General features: G+C 32.2%; 2 protein-coding genes and 1 pseudogene across 2 annotated transcripts in view; 1 reads left to right on the top strand and 2 right to left on the bottom strand.

Annotated features, from left to right (window-relative positions):
- The window catches only part of LOC117243636 (protein spaetzle 3-like), a 29,450-nt gene extending 25,779 nt beyond the window's left edge, over nucleotides 1-3,671 (bottom strand). Inside the window, exon 1 of the mRNA XM_033511284.1 lies at nucleotides 3,077-3,671. The gene's annotated coding sequence lies outside the window, so the exon portion shown is untranslated. The remainder of the gene's footprint in view (nucleotides 1-3,076) is intronic.
- A 6,291-nt stretch (nucleotides 3,672-9,962) lies between these two features.
- On the top strand, nucleotides 9,963-13,776 carry LOC117243601 (annotated as a pseudogene).
- A 3,937-nt stretch (nucleotides 13,777-17,713) lies between these two features.
- LOC117230298 (GATA zinc finger domain-containing protein 14-like) lies at nucleotides 17,714-19,414 on the bottom strand. Its single transcript, XM_033487587.1, has one exon. The coding sequence runs from the start codon at nucleotides 19,380-19,382 to the stop codon at nucleotides 17,982-17,984; it is 1,401 nt and encodes a 466-aa protein (XP_033343478.1). The 5' UTR covers nucleotides 19,383-19,414; the 3' UTR covers nucleotides 17,714-17,981.
- Between the last annotated feature and the right edge of the window lie 66 nt (nucleotides 19,415-19,480).

Genomic DNA, 19,480 nt, shown 5'->3' with positions numbered 1-19,480 from the left:
ATCCATAATAACAAGTCACTTTCATTCCCTTCCATTAATCACGATTTATGGTTCAATAGACAATAGAGTGAGTCTACGCGAAAACAAGTCGAAATAAGTCGAAAATGTGGGATACGATTTTCTTATGAAACGCTTCGTCCTTGAGAAAATTGAGTTTGAGAATTTGTTAAGTGTGTACATGTACGTAAATTTGGTTAATATCCAACTGCATGTATAATGTGTAAATAATCAATAGATAGAAAATAAATCACATTTTTTCTTGCAAGATCTCGTTTACGAATAAATGAAGTTTGATCGTGTCTAGATAAGAATTAAATCTCTTAGTCTCTTCTTTTCTAATTCCATTTTCTCAAAAATGGAGTTTCGAACAAATATCTGGTCGCCCACTTCTGCGTGATATACATATTGAATATATATATTAAACAGTACCGAGAAAATTTATTTCAAGGTAATCGAACGAGTTTCGTGTAATATGGTTAAAAATATGAATATGAATAGGAAATATGTTGTAAATGTAAGATTTTTAATGTTGACATAGTGCACGCGTAAAGTAATAAGAAAAGAGTTACTACAAACCATTACTTAGTAGCGATAAAGAAAATATGTCAATTTTTGATTGAAAATTTCATAAGGGAAACATTAATTATCGAACAATAAAAGAATGCCATAAAAATTAATTTATTAGTATAATATTTCTATCAAGAACTTCAAGTGCATTCACTTTAATTGAATACTTGACATTTACTTTACTTTCGCTTTGCATGAAATAATGTCATAAAAATTAATTGATATATATATATAATATTTATATTCGGAACTTCAAGTGTATTTACTTTAATCGACTTGCTTGACATTTACTTTACTTTCGCGTTATATTTACTTGATCCCATACGCAACATCAGTCGCTTTATTTTATTATACGAGACATAAAACCATACTTCGTAAGCAGGATCGTAGTATTTTAAGCTAGGCTATCCAAGTTCATGGAAACTTAAAAACACGTTCATCTATTTGCTTCTGAAAATATCTCGACAATTTGTTTTTAACATTCGGAGAACTACGATTGTATCCTTGATTCTAAGACCCTCCTTATTCTACTTGAACAGACATTCGCTAAAATTATGTCATTGAAAATAAAAATTTCCTGCCAACGTTTTTTCTCGCAATAAGTTTTACATAAATCTGATTTCGCTTTACTTATACTTTTTCATTTGAATTGTTTAACGCGTTCTATCTTATAAACTGTGTTTTTTTTTTATAAACATGTGTACTTACATACATATGTTATACCTTTCCAGTAATGTACCCAGTAATGTCTAAATAATGATAACGATTATATGTATATATTAACTTGTTTACTATAATAATATACGTAAATAAAATATAAATTATAAGTTATGTTATATTTATAGTTCACTCAGGAAACATATGTTTATTGCACTTCGTGATATCTATATATAATAAAATGAATTATTTACGAATACATAAATGTTCATATATTATATATTTATATGCACGGTATATAAAAAAGATAAATTTCATTTATATAAGGTAATACAATTTTTTACATCATATTTCATTCATTTATGGAAAGCATCTTAACATTAAAATAACCACATTATACGTTATAATGTAAGGCACATATATATTACACATATTAGCACAAAATTAAAAAATTACATTTACTGTACAATTAAATATATTATTTACCAGATATATATGTATTCGCTAAAGTTATATAACACGTTCTTACAACAAAAAAAAAGAAAAGAAAAGAAAAATGGCTAAAGACAAAACGTTAAAGCGCGTGTTCATAATTTACAAATGTTGCTAACGATGAATTAAAAGAGTAATCGAGGCAAGTAGTAGATGCAATAAACGCACGAACGATAAATCTGAAATGTACATTCAAAGCACGTGTTTTATTTGAAATAATTTTAACTAGCCGTGAAAATGAATAAAATGCGATGATAACATTTGTATATCCGTTTAAAAATATATATGTATACTTCAAATGACAGTCAGTGTCGTCTAATATCTTTATGAAAGAAAATTATGCGAACGCGTCGGCGTATGCGTGGCCACGCAATTGTTCATACGAGAATGGGATTCGCGCGCGTGTACCACGTGTCTTCCGAAGATGCCTGTGAGATGCAAAAGCGATAATGACTCCGTTGATTTACTGGGGAACCGATAAAATTCGACCATAGTCGAACAAGTTTGACCGTCCGTCACTTTCGCTCATCGAATCGCTTTCTTCGAAATCGAGTATGTAAACTGTGCTTTCACCTAAAAATAAATCGTGCTCCCACTGTCCGGTTTGTTAAAACGGATAGTTTTGCTTTCCTTTTCGTTCTTATACACTTATTAAATTCAACCTATCAATTTCATTATCGTTTTCAAGGTACTATTCTCTTTTATTGTGTTAGCGATTAATTAAATAAAAGACACTAGTATGGTACATCCTCTGTTAATGATAGTTTCCGATGTGATTACAAAAATGCTAGTTTTTCCGAGGCTGAATGTTTTTGGGCTGTTGCTAATCTGAAATATTCGATGATTCAAGGGTATACGAGTTAGTCTGGAACGTGGATTAGAACCTGTTCACAATGTCTGTAAATATTTCTCGTTAACTTGCTTCGTATTAGAAACGAGGGGTTCGCAGGATAAACGTATAAGATACGTATGATAAAATTTGCAATTCGTGAGAACAGTGAGTGAAATTGAACTTTAACTCTTTGTTTCTTTCTGTTGAACTTAAAGTTGAACAGAAACATATGTATGCTCCTACATGTTGAGATGCAGTACCTTGACATACGTGGCCGTAGAGACATAAAAGTGCGTGAGAAATTTTTCTAAATAAACAGAAATATCGAGCATCGCTTCGAGTATGTCTCGTTTTCACATCGAGCACCTGGAATACCGCTACATTATGAGGTTAATTCGACGCTAAAAATTATGTTTACCCAACATATCGATTATCTTATTCGGCACTGTCGAAGAAGCTTTTTAATCGTAAGTGGCATATCGATATCACCGAGATACATTGTTACGAAAAATTCGACGGTCAACTTACCGGATTCAGTGATGCGTTTTAGATTCTCGTGGAGCTCGACAAACTTAAAACGGAAACACGGCCAACACGTATCGAAACAAAAATCTCATCCGTTGCTTTCACTTTTGGTAATCGATCGATTTTCGGGCGAAAAGCAGGAGCTGAAAGCGAACGAGAGAGAAACGAAAAACGGAAGTACGCGACACGGTAAAACGCGATTGATTAACCGGTGGAATCGGGCAGGAAGAAATCCGTGGAAATGCATTCGCAGAGGACGAAACACGTGCTTGCTCGTGCGCGAAACACGAGCAGCTCGTCGAAATCGCCGAGAGGCGTGCGTGACACCGCGCGAAACGCTACGTTGGCGAGCGACAACTGAAAGAGAAGCGTTTTAACTTTAACCAACTCTACAGAGAATGGGGATAAAGAGAGGTGTCCCTCGATCATGAAGAGTAGCACAGCCTGTAAGTTCTCTCTCACTTTCCGTTCCTTGATGTCCCTCTCTTCTGTCTCGTTGCTCCCTACCTTCGATTTCGATCGTTGCTTCACCTTCTCGCAGGAAGATCGTTTAATAGAGCATCTGTTTGTTTTCTTTCTCATCGATTTCTATAAATTCGTCGATGTTCAAAAACGATTACTTTCTTTTTAGTCCGCGCAGTTCAGCCGCATGTACTATATAGGCATTCGTATATACTTTGCATATCAATGCTATGTGCATTCAAATATCAAATCTAAAAAGCAAAGCAAATTTTTCGCTCTTTTACTTTTATTTTCTATTCCGTGATACTAATCTTTCGCATCTCATGAAATCACTTTTAGCATTTCGTATCGACTATATCTTTCTTCCTTTATCTTTTATATTTTATATTTCTAATCAGCAAATTTTACTCTTTACGTTTTCTCTTATCTCTGCCTGCAGATCGTTCATCATTTATTCGGTAAGGGTCGAGTTGGATAGAGAGAAAGAAGAAGAGAATTTCTCACAAAAAGAACGTTTTCTTACGTACTATCCGCGTTCTTGTTCTTGCAGCATAAATAAAGAATTCGAATCAGGGCCGTAAACGCGGCGCGACGAGACGGTTAAACGTAATCGGTCTGTTTAAACTGTTTAAAGGCATCGTTTCCTTTCCCATTATATATATGTATAACGATTCTCTTACTTGCATCTAATCTCGCAATTCGGTCTCACAGATCGTTGCGGCTACGCAACACGAGCAAAGATTCACGCCGTTCGACGTTCGGGCGCCAGATGAAGACGAAAAAGAAGAAAGAAAGCCAGAGGGGAAGGAAGGTATCACGAGGTTGAACTGTATGGCAACGAACAGTTATTACAACCCTATCACGCGTCTACCATCGTTTCAACCGTCTTTTTTCATTCGCGTGTTTCTTCTCTGTCGAGGGACATTTTTATCGCGTTCTCGAGGTGCCTTCTCCTCTCGAATCCTTTAGATGCATCGCGCTCCAGAACCTTTCATTTCTTTGCACATAGAACGGTATAACTGTATCGGAATCTGCAACGGGCCCACCTACGTTCACCTTCTGTGTTCCGAGATACTGTACGTGTCTATCCACGGATGCTAAATGCTCGTCCCTAGTTTCAAAGAACGCGTTCCATTATTTGCGGTTTCTAACTTGAACAGGTAATGCGAATACATGTTCAAGGAAATGTACATATCTTCGGTTTCAATCATCTCAAGGCTCTTTCTTTCCATGGTATTTCCGCTCAGTTGCAATGGATACAGGTAGCTCGAAAGGGAATTATCAATAATAATTAATGCCGTAGAATCTTCCCTAGAATATATCTTTTATTCTATTTTTTTGTGAAGTAATGTTTCAATGATCAAATTGTTAGCGTTTAAAAATTTGGAATCACTTCGAATATATTTAAGGTTTATGGAGAACAAAAATAACGTAGTTCGATATTAGTTGTCCTTAATACATTTAGTATAGACTATCCGCGAATTAGGTAGTTAATTTCACGTAGTATATTTGGAATTTTTGGCTACATAAAAGATTAAATGTGAGAACGGAGACAATCAATACTGTACCAAGAATCGAAATTCTGAGAACATTTTTGGCAAATATGAAGTAATAATCGTAATCTATCCTCTTTGCTATAGTGGATAGTAATTTAGAATATGTAAAAACTCAAGCATCTATTCGTCTGTTTTTTATTTAAAAACTCAGGTTCACTTTTTATTAAACAAGCAATCACGAATTTTTAAGCGATAATTTAATATCTTTGATGGAATTAGGATACCTGCTAACTTCTACAGAATTTTTGGAAAATCTATTGCAATTTTTTCCCAAAAGAATACACCGAATCCCGTCGTATATTCCATTGAGAAATCGAAGTTGTAAATCTTGCTAGGAAAATCAATACATTTGCGACCAAGTGTTTTTAAACGACGCTATTTCATTCTTTTAGCCGAGGCAGAAATAATGAAACGTATTTAAAGCACGAAAGTAAACGTAATAAGGAACAATCTTAAGTACAAATATGAATTATTCAAGCATAAACAACGTATGTATTCTGTCATGTCTATTAAATGCAAATGTAGATTCCTAAGAGGCGGAGGGAGGAGGAGACAAATAAAAATCGAGCAATTCATTCGCGTGGCAAGTATGCGCAGGAAATATCCTTAGCGAAAGTCATTAAGGAAAATTACGATCAGCTAACCGAAGCTTTAACCTTTTTCGTATCTTTTACATTTTATTCGCAAAGACTTTCTTAATACAGGTGCGTATTTCTTACCTTCAAAAATTAAAAATACATTTTTATTCCGCAGAATTCTGAAGTGGCAATATTTATATGACTTATTCTCAGAATCAATTGACAAATGTTTGTTCATCCGTGTAAAAGCGTTCTGTGTAATGCTTATATTGTGAAATCGTTTGTGCATGATTATTCTCTATTCTCTTACTGTGATAAGTAAGCCGTATACGAGCAACGACAGCGTTAGATGTACAGCAATAATAGCAGGAGAAAATAAAATTCTTTATGCGAAAGAACATGAAACGTAAGGGGTGACATAAAAATACGATTTTAATAGATTTGTTATTCGTTTGAGAAAGTTCCGATTCGATACAAACAGATATAATGATTCATGTAGTTACAATGAAACAAATGTGCAGAATGATTTTCCTACTTGTCACTTTACACACGTAAAAAGAATTTTACGATACCTACTATTTATTTACGATACATCTTTACTTAAGTATAATGTCATTCGTATAAATTATTTGGAAACTACAATAATTACGTGAAACAAGTGATTCGCGCTATTTAAATACAGAAGTGGTTTAAGTTAATGCAGTTAATAAGTACTTTCAAAATTGAATTAAGGAGTACAACGCTGTTGTTTTCATCGCACAGTGTGCGAAGAGTTCTGTGTAAAGAAAATGCGGTTTAATAAAAATTTGTCGTCATGTTATAGAATTATATAACGAGCACTAAACACCTATATGATAAACCTTATGTTAAAAATTTGTTTCATTTCTTATTCTTTTCACTCCAGAAGATTGAATTTACATTGGCGAGGTTCAAATTGCTATTTTACAAGGAATCAACGCTGTGGAGCATGTAGCACAATTTTCTGGAAATTAACCATTTTCACTAGGAAACATCGAACAATATGCAATTTATCGCGCGAATTTGCACAAAGAAACACTGTCAAATTGATTTGTCGAAATTTATACCGTTTCTACGAAGTACGTGCCAAAGGCGTTCCGTTTCTCTTGGGATATGTACATTTCATATCGAACAACTGATTACTTAAAGCAACGTAAATGTCTCGTTAATCGTTGCTTATACAGATCCCACAGTTACCACTTTGATCATAATTTCCGCATTGAACATTTATTTGTTGCTGGTGCCTGAACCAAGTTACTTAATAAGTAAATAGAAGACTGAAGAATCGTACATGATAGATTTCCTCGGTTTCTCTTTTGCTTTCGTCATGAGGCAATCGTAATCTTGACATCCTTAAAAGCTAATGATTCGCGTCGGTATTTTTCGTATTTCGTCGTAATTTCAGAAATTATATTTTCAAACGTATACCTGAGGCTCGTGTTCTAAATATTTCGCGTCAGTAAGATTTTATTTCCGAGAAAGTGAAGTCTTTACTTTGATTCGTTGCTTTATAGAACTAAAAAAGTAAAAGGAAGAAGCAAGAACACGCTTAATCTAATCAAAATTTCGAACAACGAGTTACAAATGATTAAGCTGCGGATGTTCGTGCAAATTTTATATGTCCAAATATGTGAAACGTATACGAAATTGACGTAAAATTAAACGTGCCAAAGATATGTGAAAATATATTTGAAAATATATTGGAAATAGTACGATATAACCCTTTTCAAATTGCTAGATTACGTCTTATGAAATTTAACGTGGAATTTTTGATTGTATAGCGTTGATCTATTTTCGGTATATTATACGTTGCTACTACACACATACTCGTATGAATCTTTAAACAATATAATTTGCGCATATTAACTTTTGTCAAATTGAAATTAGAGATATCAAAATTGAAAATAGAGATACAAGTTTCGACTCGTTTTATCGGATTTTTACAGTGACAGTAGTTCCCGAGATACGACTTCGGCCTTGCTATCTTTTAGATACATCTCGCACGTACGTATGGTACAATCACTTCGTGAAATTGAATGTACGATAGGAAGAACTTATGTTACTATTTAGCAAGCTATAAACGGATATAAAAGAACACAGGCTAATGCGAACGATTTTCGAAGGTAATGATCAGTATAATCATTGCAAATAATTGTAAAAACATACGATCGTATAAATCGCTTTTGCCCGATAATTTTTACATTCGGTTGTTCGTTTCATATTTTTTAAGAATTTTGTAAAAATATCGCCTTTACTAAAATTGTAACTAAATCGTAGCAGAACATTTTTATGAAAATAATTTTGATCGCGTTATAAGTACTGTATTAACAAGGGGATTTTTCGTTACGTACATCTTAAATTTCCTCTATTCGTTGCATATTTTGTCGATACTAGCTGGCAATAATGATATGCAAATAGGGTTGTGATAAATTATACATCGTATTACACGCATTAACTTAGAATTACGTAAAGAAATAGTAATATTGAAAGACCAGGATATGATCTGGAATAAATCGGTATAATTAATGAGTTTCAGAAACCCATATTGACAAACCAATCAGCCTTATAACTGCTACCTCTGGTTTTGTTTCGAGGAATGTAATGACCTGTTTCACCAAGTAATCGATTTCATCGTCGCGTACGCTGCCAAAGAAAGCCCGATAAACATCGACTTCGATCAACGACCAAACAATTTCCTGTCAATTTCTGCTCCACCCACTCTACAAGGACTTTTTTTGCCTTAGACGTATTTATTGCAGGAAGCTATAAACATACAAACGTAAAAAATACTGGTCACGAATCTTAGTCCATCGTATATTACTATATTAATCAGGTAGATATTTTTAATAACTCGACATGACTTTTACGAGTTTCTTTGGGTGGTAAATAAAATGAGATGAATATCTTGAATTTTATTCTACAGATCTATTTAATTCATACGGTATAAATACTTAAAAGCTACCTAATGTTTCAGATTTAATAATATACCTATCATGTGAATGTTTGTACATACGAGTATTAATTTGCCAATTGATCACAACTAATTTGAATAATATAACTGTTTTTCGAATTTCTGTTATTTTTATCTAAGGACACCTTAAGCTTTAACGATAACAATAATAAACATTTATTACGAGTTTTTGCGTATAATATAAAACATAGATTTTTCTATCGCGTCGTATCAATTTAGAAGTTATATACTACAATATAAAATGTACAGGATCCGAGCGATTAACACGTACAAGCAGACATAAAGTGATCCCCTATGAAAAAATAAAAATACAATTTTCGGGTATCAGTTTTCGGGAAAATCGATTTTGAAAATTCATCAAATATGCGAGCAAGAGACAAGTTCTTTAATCGAACATGTTCAGACTTTGTTTCCTTCGAAACGAAGCTTCGAGCAAATTTTTATCCTACATTTTCCGCTTATTGTCGCACGTGAAATAAAGTCCCATCGATTGTCAAAATTCCTATCTTTACTTGGGAATTAGACGATCACAATCACGTATACTTGACAAGATTCGAAACTCATTTGTCATTTGCTAAAATGAAACCCCAACGCAATTTCATTTTTATTTCAACTCACAGAATCGCCTTCACTTTATTTGTATCAGGAAATTTAAACCACCCTGTATATACCTACTTATTTCCGTTGTAGCAATTTGCTCATAATCATCTATATACACTATATTTGAAAACGTATACAGGTCGGTAATTTCAATGTTAAAAGGCGTACGAATCATAAAAAAATTCGTACAAAATACCTCGCATTTATTTGATATAGCGGAGTATCGGTTACACGGAGTTCCGTATTATTCGAGATACTTCGAACTTCAGCATAACTTCACTTTCTCCGAAATTTCAACTCAAGGAATACGAAAGTGTACATATGTATCGTGAAAGCAGTCAAACCTTTAACCGATCAAATAATTAATTAGACTTAAATACGTGTACAACGTTACATCATCAAAATCTTTCCTATGATTTTATTATACAATTTACGAACACTGACAGACTTTTCCGTATTATCCAAGTTTTCGATTATCCGAAGTATGCCCGATTGATCGAGGTTCTACCGTATCTCAAGATGTTTTAAATCAACAATTTTTTCAGAATATATGACCGTAATGTTCGAAAAATATTTCGTGATGACAAAGAGTTACACTTAGACTTTTATCTCCCTTTTATTTTACGATTTATAGAACCGTGAAAGTTTTATTTCAACATAAAGACCTCAAATAATTGCAGTATTGATCGAGATTGAGATTAGCAATGCCAGCAGTAGTAGACCATTCTGATTGCAATCGTTTGCCCCTAACTTTGATCTTAGATACTAAGCATCAGATAAATATAGTTTCTCCAAGTAATTATAAACTATGGTAATTTGTCTTTTATAAACGACTGAAGTAATTGCATGATAATGATCAACCACCGAATATGGTAAATCTACGATTCGATGTGATTTTACGCGGCAGTTATCGAACCTATTATTCAGAATATTGCGGTAAACGAGAGTTCAGTGTCACTGACTTTGATCATTTTAACGTCGCAAACATCTGACGATAAAAAAAGATAAGTTGCGAAAATTTACACGATTAGTATCTTAAAAATTCTGAAACGGTAACAATACTATAATAAAATAGGATCGTAAATGCGGTACGCGTAAAATGCATCGAAAACGTCAGAACCAGGAACGTGCATGCCGCGTGAACCGACACACGCCAGTGAACCCGAAGAAAAGACTGACAATGAAAGGGGGTCAGATGTATGGTATAGGCGCAATACAGAATAATTTTGCACTGTTTACTCTTTAACTTCCTATTATCGATTCGATGAGAATTGAATCATATGTATAACTGCAAGAGAATGTTTAAGATAATATCAAAGGAGAAATAGAAGATTCGAGTGAGCGCCGTAAAATCAAATAAATCGGTAATTAATTTCATAAATATTAAAACTCTGTTCGACGTCTATCACAATGTTTTATCAAAATCATATTTGAACAATTGTACAATTCGTCGCAGAATTTGACATGCTGTGTATGTAATTTACGGAGTAAAATAATGCTATGAATCATTCAAAAAGATATTAACGTCAGTCAGTGTGAATACCAATCATTTCCTCTCTTATGTAATTCATTTAGTATTATAATTATATAAAGTTTCGATCATGAGAAACCGAGTAGTATAAGCAAACCACAGATCTGCATTGGCACAAATGTGGTCCTTCGACGAGAAATTCGATTACAGGTACATTTGTGTTTTATGTTATACGGGATACGTCCTCGGATAAGACTCGTATACTGTAACAAAGCATTGAATTTAATATAACTTAGGTGCTCTTTAACGTCTATTAATAACGCTAAACTTTCACAGGTATTTTTAGAGGCTGTATAGCTATCATAATAGTTTATGTGCGCAATAAGAAATTAGTCAGTGGCCCAACGTTAAGAGCAAATTGCCAAAGGAAAGGACACGTACCGTTACATACGATGGTAACCCCGTAGAAAAACCTGAAAGCGGACCAGATGCCTGCTGCGCAAAGGCCCGTGATAGGTATATGCACCTCGCTCGGTTCCTTGTGCAATCAACAATGAACAACTTGCAAACGATTGCAATATAACGTAGTACGAGGGACACGTGCAAACACCTTTCCTTACCCTTGGAAGAAGGAAGCCTCTGAACGAGATCGAGAATTATTGCGACCACTTTCCATTACGTACAACGCAGATATGCAGTGACGGGTAAAATTCTGGAAATCTACATAAATATTACGAAATTCTATTACGTGGGAATAAAACTTTTATAAATTTTTTTCCTCTTATTCTCTGCAATTTCTCTTATTCGACATTTTAAATAATTTTAATAGCAAAAACAATTATCTATAATATCTTAAAAATCTATCAGCGGAAGTTGGCATTTGTTATATCTCAAATACTATACAATATAATAATACTATTTCAATTTCATATTTTTCTTGCTTCGTTTGCATTTTGATTAATTTTACTTATATAACAACGTGAAATAGTGTAAGCAGTACTTGTCGTTTCCTTTTTGTTCATTTGGCTTTAGATGTTTCTTTAGATTTTACTTGTGTTACTCGTGTTATCACCTATTTACGAATTCCAAAACGTTTACGAAACATGGAACTATTCTAAAAGGTAGTGAAACTATGAAATAGTACGAAAATTCGAAACATCTTATCAACGAATAATTGGAAATTTAAATTTCAATTTGTTTACTGATTTTTCCAAATTTTTAAATATTTTATGATGATTTTATTTTTCATGAAATTTCATATCCTATCAAATGTTTCTTACTTATTTTTATTATTTATATCTTTTTAATTTCTACTATTTTAATAACACTAAATACTTAATAATACTAAAAGTAGCAAAGATGGTACGAGTGTGTATTGTTTAAAATCTTAGAATGGACGCGATATAATGAAAAATAAATTCTTCAATAAAAAAAATAATATTCTTCAATGTTAAACTCGTTTACGAGCATGCATCTCAAAGAATTTCATTTCATTTAAAAAACGTCAAAATTTCTACTTTCTACTTTGCAAAGAAATTTATTCGAAATACACAAGAAACGACTTGGCGCGAGAAAATCTTAAATCTTGCACACAACTCTGTAAGATTTAGATTGAAAAAATATTTATTTTCTTTCTCTATAAATACAGTTACTTCTAAATCTATTGGTATTATACCACCCATACCGAAACTAAAGAATGAAACGAAATATAAAAATATAAAAATAAAATAAATATCAAATGCAATAGATATAGAATTTCACTATATGTGCGAAGCTTAGGAACAGAATTCTTTTTACCTGATATCAACACATACAGTGTTTCATAATAAGTGAACAATATTTGAGGGGCAGATTCAGCACCTAAAAACAATAAAGAAAGTTGATATGTCAACATATGTCGTATTTCATCTTGTTTACGATATATAGCGAGTTTTGTGTTCTATCATTTCGTATCTAATTACTTTCACGTAAGAGATGCGCAAGATGACTTCCCTGCGTTTCAATGCATGCGTAGAGACGTCTTTTTTTCCTCGATTTTGTCGAAAGTCTCGTTCAATCTTATGGCAAAGTACACATTTCAACACCTTCGATAGATATTGAGTATACGATGGATTTCAAGTATTCCCACAAATAAAAATCCAACGAAGCCATACATTGAATGGGGAATCATTTTGAGTGTCTCTCGTGAAGGTAATCAAATACGTCGTAAATATTCTAATATTATATTCAAGGGAGGAAGGAGATTAATATTTTTAATTACGAAGTATATAAATTTAAACATATGTCAATAATTAAGATATTAGACGTTTGACTTGACCAAGAGTAAAATGATATAGCCACAGAGGACATCCATTTAAACGACAAAGTAAAAGATATGCGTGTCGACTTATCGATATCGTATCTTGGATTTTCTCAATTACGTGTCCTATTTTAATACAATTAAATATCGCGTAAAACGTTATAAGTGCAACCGGAACCAGGACCTCATTGAAAGAGAATAAAAAAGAAAGGGTGCACGCGTGCACGTGGCACGAAGACTAGATTTCGTAATTTCTCGGTTACACATTACACTTGCACGACAATTCCGTGATTCACATCACGGCATGGTTATGCCGCGTAACAGTAGCGATAAATTATTATTCTGTGTCTATAGAATCCAGCATGTCATCGTTCACCGGCTGATTTTAACGAATGCATGCGAGATTCATCTAACTGCGACATAAAACAATAATCGTTTTTCGTACAAAAGAAAGACTCCGATATAATGGAGTATCATATCGTTTCAGTGAACGACTTCTGTTCTAACATGTACAGAGAAATATACGATTGTTCCATCGCCAATTCTTTCGTTTGTTTTTTATTTGTTCGTTAGTAAATCGTTAATTTTTTCTTTTTTTTTTTTTTTTTTTGTTTATTTCAGACCGATCGGAATTCGAAGGTGACAAGCATAGGACCAACGCCCACATACTTCAACTATCGTTCCGACCATCGATCATAATGAATTAACAATTCTGACGCAAGAAACTTGTGCTTCTCTTCTGTTATAAACATTAAACGTACGTGTTCCGAAACTATATTTGATTATGGTCAAATACTCTACTATACCCTACTATACATATAGCATTATAGTACATCCGGATCACACGATCAAGAAACGTATAAAAATTGTACTAACATAGATATTACATTTTACAGTAATCGCTATATATACGTTCTTAAGAAATGTACATGAGTCAGAATATAAAATTTGATTACTGACCGGAATGCAAACATTATCGATATCAGAGAAAAGGTGAACGTAGCCTTTCTCCTCGCTTTAATTTCACACTGGCAAGGTACATAACCATTCATGTATGGTATTCTCCAACGTGCATTTATGTTAAATAACGTTTTTAAAAGTAACCTCACTGAAAACATTTATCATATGTGTTACGATTGCGATAAGTCTTCAACATCGTCGCTGATTATGGAATTCTGTCAATACGATAAGTGCTGCCAAAACGATATCTTGCGTAAACATAAGAATTTAACGAAAATGAACATTGTTTGAAGTTAAATAAAGATACTTGGACGATGTTAATAAATTGTCAATGATTTATCTTGCGTTCGTAGAAATATTAAATATTATTTCGTAAAAAGCGATACTACATTAACTTTTGCTAATTACTTATCGAATGCAATTTGAGGGAATTGAAATTACAAATTTCTAGATAACACAAAAGAAGCTTGCTATAGAAACTTAACAATTTAAAGGCTTTATTTAATTTTTTACCATCCACTTATTAAGCATCAAGCGAGTTCAGACATTGTAACTATTGATTCGAATTAGAAATCTCTGTTTATTGCTTTGTAGCAACTTTTGCCTATACAACATATAATTTTGCACCGAGAATTTCCAACAGCTTCTTCAAAATAAACAAATAATCTAAAAGCTGTTTGCAAAGATTCAAATCGTTAATGTAGAAGTAAATAAATTTAGTAAAATAGTAGCAAACGAAAATGTAGATGAAAATAAATGCCAAATTCTCAGTGCAGGAAGGGTTAAACCAATACTCGAATAAAGTATCGTCGTATCTGAGCGCGTCTGACCATGAGAACCACACCCGTAATATGTACTTGAATACCCGTGGTGCCAAGATACACAAGTTCTCTAACCGTGTACCGTACTGTGTAACGTCAGAAACACAATAGCGTTTATCGTCATTCGAGTATTAATAACATTGTTTCTATGATAAAACGAAATATTCATCGTTTTTGCAGATCATTGTCGTTGGTGGTGCACAAAGAGACGAACCTTCTAAAGAGGATCATCTATCTGTACATCGGCCATCCCGAAACAGTTTCAGTGAACTGCGCGCATAAATTTCGTTTACGAGGCTTTACGTGCGAATTCGCAGTAAGTCCAAGACGGAAATGTCACAACGACCACACCCCAAATGACATTCAGAGTTCGACGCTCTGGACAAATCTTTGCTCAACTATAAATTATTTATGTATCCATATGTATGTTACAAAATATTTAAATTACTTTTGACTGGAACATGCACACACACACACACACACACACACACAAGCAGACAGCGCTTATTCCTGTTTAAATGATTTGTAATTTAGCTCTGTTCACTTTAGTTCTTAAGACGGCGAAGTTTTATATGACTAATTTATTTTCAGCATGCGATAAATTAAAAAAAATATATAACAATCAGATTTAACTACACATAACAATACATCGATATTAGGACTATTGTAACACCAAAGTGATAGCAGTTGGCCTTCGCTTATGGGGGAGTGATCAACTTTTCTTAAAGTGCTTATAGATGTATATCGATTGTAAAGACATTTACTCTTGCAAAAGCGTCATGATGTATACTAATTGTATTGCAATTTGAACACGATATATTATAGTATGCTTCTTGTAATTTGTGCATTTTGATGTTTCTACTTGCTGCAATAGAAAGGTAATTGTAAGCGAAACTATAAGTAATTTATATTTTTGTATATAGGAAACAAATATTGTTATGTTATTATTTTATATATTTATTGATATCTACGCCTTACCTACTATTTGTTTCGCTTTTATTGTTTTATAATGAAATTAAAATAAAAAAACGTTAATACAATTATATTTTAGTAAACAACTATATTATACGATAAACTAAGTATTTTATTAGATATTTTGATATATATTCTATTATTTGTAATTGTATTATTTTTATTAAACATAAACCAACAATTATAAATAAATTTTTCTCACAACAAAAATATTTTATATAAGTATTGATTTGCGAAATATAATTTGTATAACATAGTGTTACGATTATAATTCTTTGCAAAAATTTTAATGATTCAAATTAGTAAACAAAAATTAAATTTTTCTATTTCATAACAGAAATAGAAACAAATTAATTTAACACTTAAAAACAACTGTATATAAATACCGATTAAAAACCTCTATGAAAAAGCTTTGTGTACTTAATATAATTTTCAACGAATATAGATATTCTATTTCAATCGATTTATAGGTAATTAAACTTAAACTTGAAGATAATAATTTTGATGTTTAAATCTTCATGCTTATAATATTTGAAAAAAATAATTTTACATAGAGAATTCTGTATAATAACATATTTTATTTAATTGAACGTGTGCCTTAATATAGTCATTAATTATAAAATAGAAAAAATAAATATACATTTGGCAAATCTATCTGGTATTTTTCCTTACATTATAATTCAAGAAACTCATCCAACATGTTTCCTTAAAAATTAATATGTTAGGCGCAAAAATGTTATAAATCCCACCTAAGGATTAATTTCTAAGTTATAACATATTCAAAGATATGTGTAAAGTTGTCCTTACAAGTTTAAACACTACATTTTACTTTGATAAACCTAATATAATTGCCTTAAATTTTTCAACAGTAAATTTATATTTATTTTCAATTATATCTCTAAACTTACTGAATCATTGAAATCAATGATTAGTATATAATTGAACAGTGTTAAAAAAATAAAAAATTCATTTAGAAGAGTAAAACTTTACAAGGACAACTTAATACTGACAAATAACATATCTATTTTGTATTTAAATATAAGTCAATATATGTTTCCTATTCTAAGACATAAATCGCATGTATAAAAAGATTTTCATTAATTTTAACGTCATTCTTTATAATAATAATTGCTACAAATTTGTACTTACAATAACTATCAAATTTAAATTAAAACTTACCATCTTTAACATATTCTACCGCAATATTGAATATAAAACGCTTTCTAAAAATAATGAATAATGATCTTAATTTTGTTCATTTTTTCAGTTATTGAAAGAATGCGTTTGTGATTTGCTTCGAAAGATCTTAAATACTAAAATTGAAAAATATGACAAAAGCATTCTCTCTTTGGTTCAACAATGATGCCCAAAAAAGGTACACATACGAAATTGAATTATAAAAATTACAATTTTTATACAATTCTTATGTTCTTATAATTCTCTATATTATATGTATGTATATATTCTATGTATATAGAATATGTAACACTTAAAATTATTCATTAAAATTAAAATAATAAAATTTGCTTTAACTATCATCTATTGTTTAAAATTGTTATAAATGAATAAAAAATCATTAACTGAAGTAGTTCCTAAGTTTATATAAAGTTGCATTGATGAAATAAAACCTCAATAATCATTATTATATTTAATCTATTTTATATTTTTTAACATATATGTGACTGATATTTATATGTATTAAAGTAAGAGCATCTTGAATTCTCAATGCACATATAAAGCGATTTTATTGTCAGTATATGCATGAATTTTGAAATTGCATTGAAATTCTTCCAATATTTATACTTCTTAAAAAATGTTTTAATTTGAACTGATAATCTCCTAATAATTTTTCACTAAAATATTTTTCTTTTCTAATCACTAATTTATTAATAAGACGAATAGACGAATAGATACAAAATTACATGTACTATGATCAATATCATTAATATTGAGAAAAGCGTATTTTTAATCAGATATCACAAAATATAACACTTTTCAGTTTTATCACTATCCTTTTCTTACAAACAAAGGAATACAATGAAGATATTGTGTCTTGTATTACTTTAGTAATCATATTTCATGACTAATGGTAAATAATATTTATGAGAAATTAATACATGACAAATCCATATATCAAAATATAAACAAAATTTTTGTTTTTTGATGATATAAAGAGTATCATGCAGTAGAAATTCTGGAATTAAGTATCATCACTATCACTTCCTTGCTGCTCTTGAGGTTCTTCTTCCATTGGAGGAACTGTGTCCATATTTCTATCAAAATAATGAGGATTCCAAGCTGGCAACCACCTATGTATGAACCACCAATGCACAGATAATCTACCATGATTACATTCTGCTCTTTCGCATCTACCAAGAAACTGACAAATGCCAGTAACACTTCCACTCTGATTTCTAATGCACGAATCGTCACACGTATGTTGACGTTCTGTTGAACGATTAACTGAACAAACAGAAGGATGCGTAGTGGAAGAATTATGCGAAGAAAACATAGATCTAATGTTTGATGTACTAGGTTCATTATTTGATGATGTACTAGATGCTGATGCATTTGACGTCGAAGCGCCAGGATCTACGTTATTGAATAAATTTCCTCCACCAGTTGTACTTCCAAGAGCTGAAACACAGGGTCTACCAATATGAACTGTAGCATACAGTGGATTATTAACTGATGGACTACCTCTACTAATCCAATCAAGATATTTGCTAAATTGCGCAGCAGAGTTAGAATTGGGTAGAACTTTCCCTCTGCAAAAACAATTATTAGGATTTCTACAATGACATTCCGTCCTCGATGATTCAGCAGGTCGGCAAGATGTAACAGGCAGTTTTACATAAGAGTATTCACCGCGGCAAAAGGGGCATCGACAATTCCTTGGTAACTGATATATGTAATGTCTAGAATTATTTCCAAATGCATCTTGATAACGTAATCTATTATGCAAATTATGGCAATGATGACACAAATATCTTGTATCTATATGTCTACAAAATGAACACATGCAGTTATAACCGAATGGATAAATGGCACGTCCAGTTGACGCGTAAGCAATATTTTCTGTCGAAAAACAGTTACGACCTAGCCTACCTAATCTATTCTGACAAAATTGATTAGATAATCGTGATGAATCTAGATAAAATTGTCTTGGCTGATCATACTGATTTCTAGATTCCATGTCGTTTAAAAAACTTGGAATATATTGATTTAAAATATGGTATTTATAGCAACGAGGATACGTTCTACTACCACAAGAATACCGGTCGTCTATTCTTTCATATGTGTGGTCATCCTGATTATTTTGGACCGTGGGTTCATTATGAGCAACTTCATTATTATTTTCAGTATTTTCATCGTCGTCGTCGTCGTCATTATCCAGTCTTTCATAAATATTTTCTTCGGGTTCCTGTAGTTGTCGATTACGATTGTAATTATGAACTAAATCTACTGGATTTTGATAGTTTGGATTGAGATTTGAGTGCATTTGAACTGAGCCACCAGGTCGATTTTGGAAGCCCCGTGAACCACGGCCTATGTTCTGATAGCTGTCATCTCTTTCTTGATTGTTCCTATTCTGATTCATAACTGCAGCAGCTACCTCACCATTTTCGTATCGCTGACATACACAACGCAGACCTTGGCAGTTATGCCCAGCACCACGATATTGCTGAAGTACATTCT

Source organism: Bombus vosnesenskii, unplaced genomic scaffold (assembly GCF_011952255.1).
Source record: "Bombus vosnesenskii isolate JDL3184/JDL3185 unplaced genomic scaffold, Bvos_JDL3184-5_v1.1 scf7180000013266, whole genome shotgun sequence".
Lineage (NCBI taxonomy): Eukaryota > Metazoa > Arthropoda > Insecta > Hymenoptera > Apidae > Bombus > Bombus vosnesenskii.
Note: the sequence above shows the minus strand (reverse complement) of the source record. Positions and strands in the feature narration are given on the sequence as shown.

What these genes read in the sequence shown, in the direction of transcription:
- LOC117230298 (XM_033487587.1), bottom strand. Translation starts at nt 19,382, where the DNA reads ATGAATCAGAATAGGAACAATCAAGAAAGAGATGACAGCTATCAGAAC.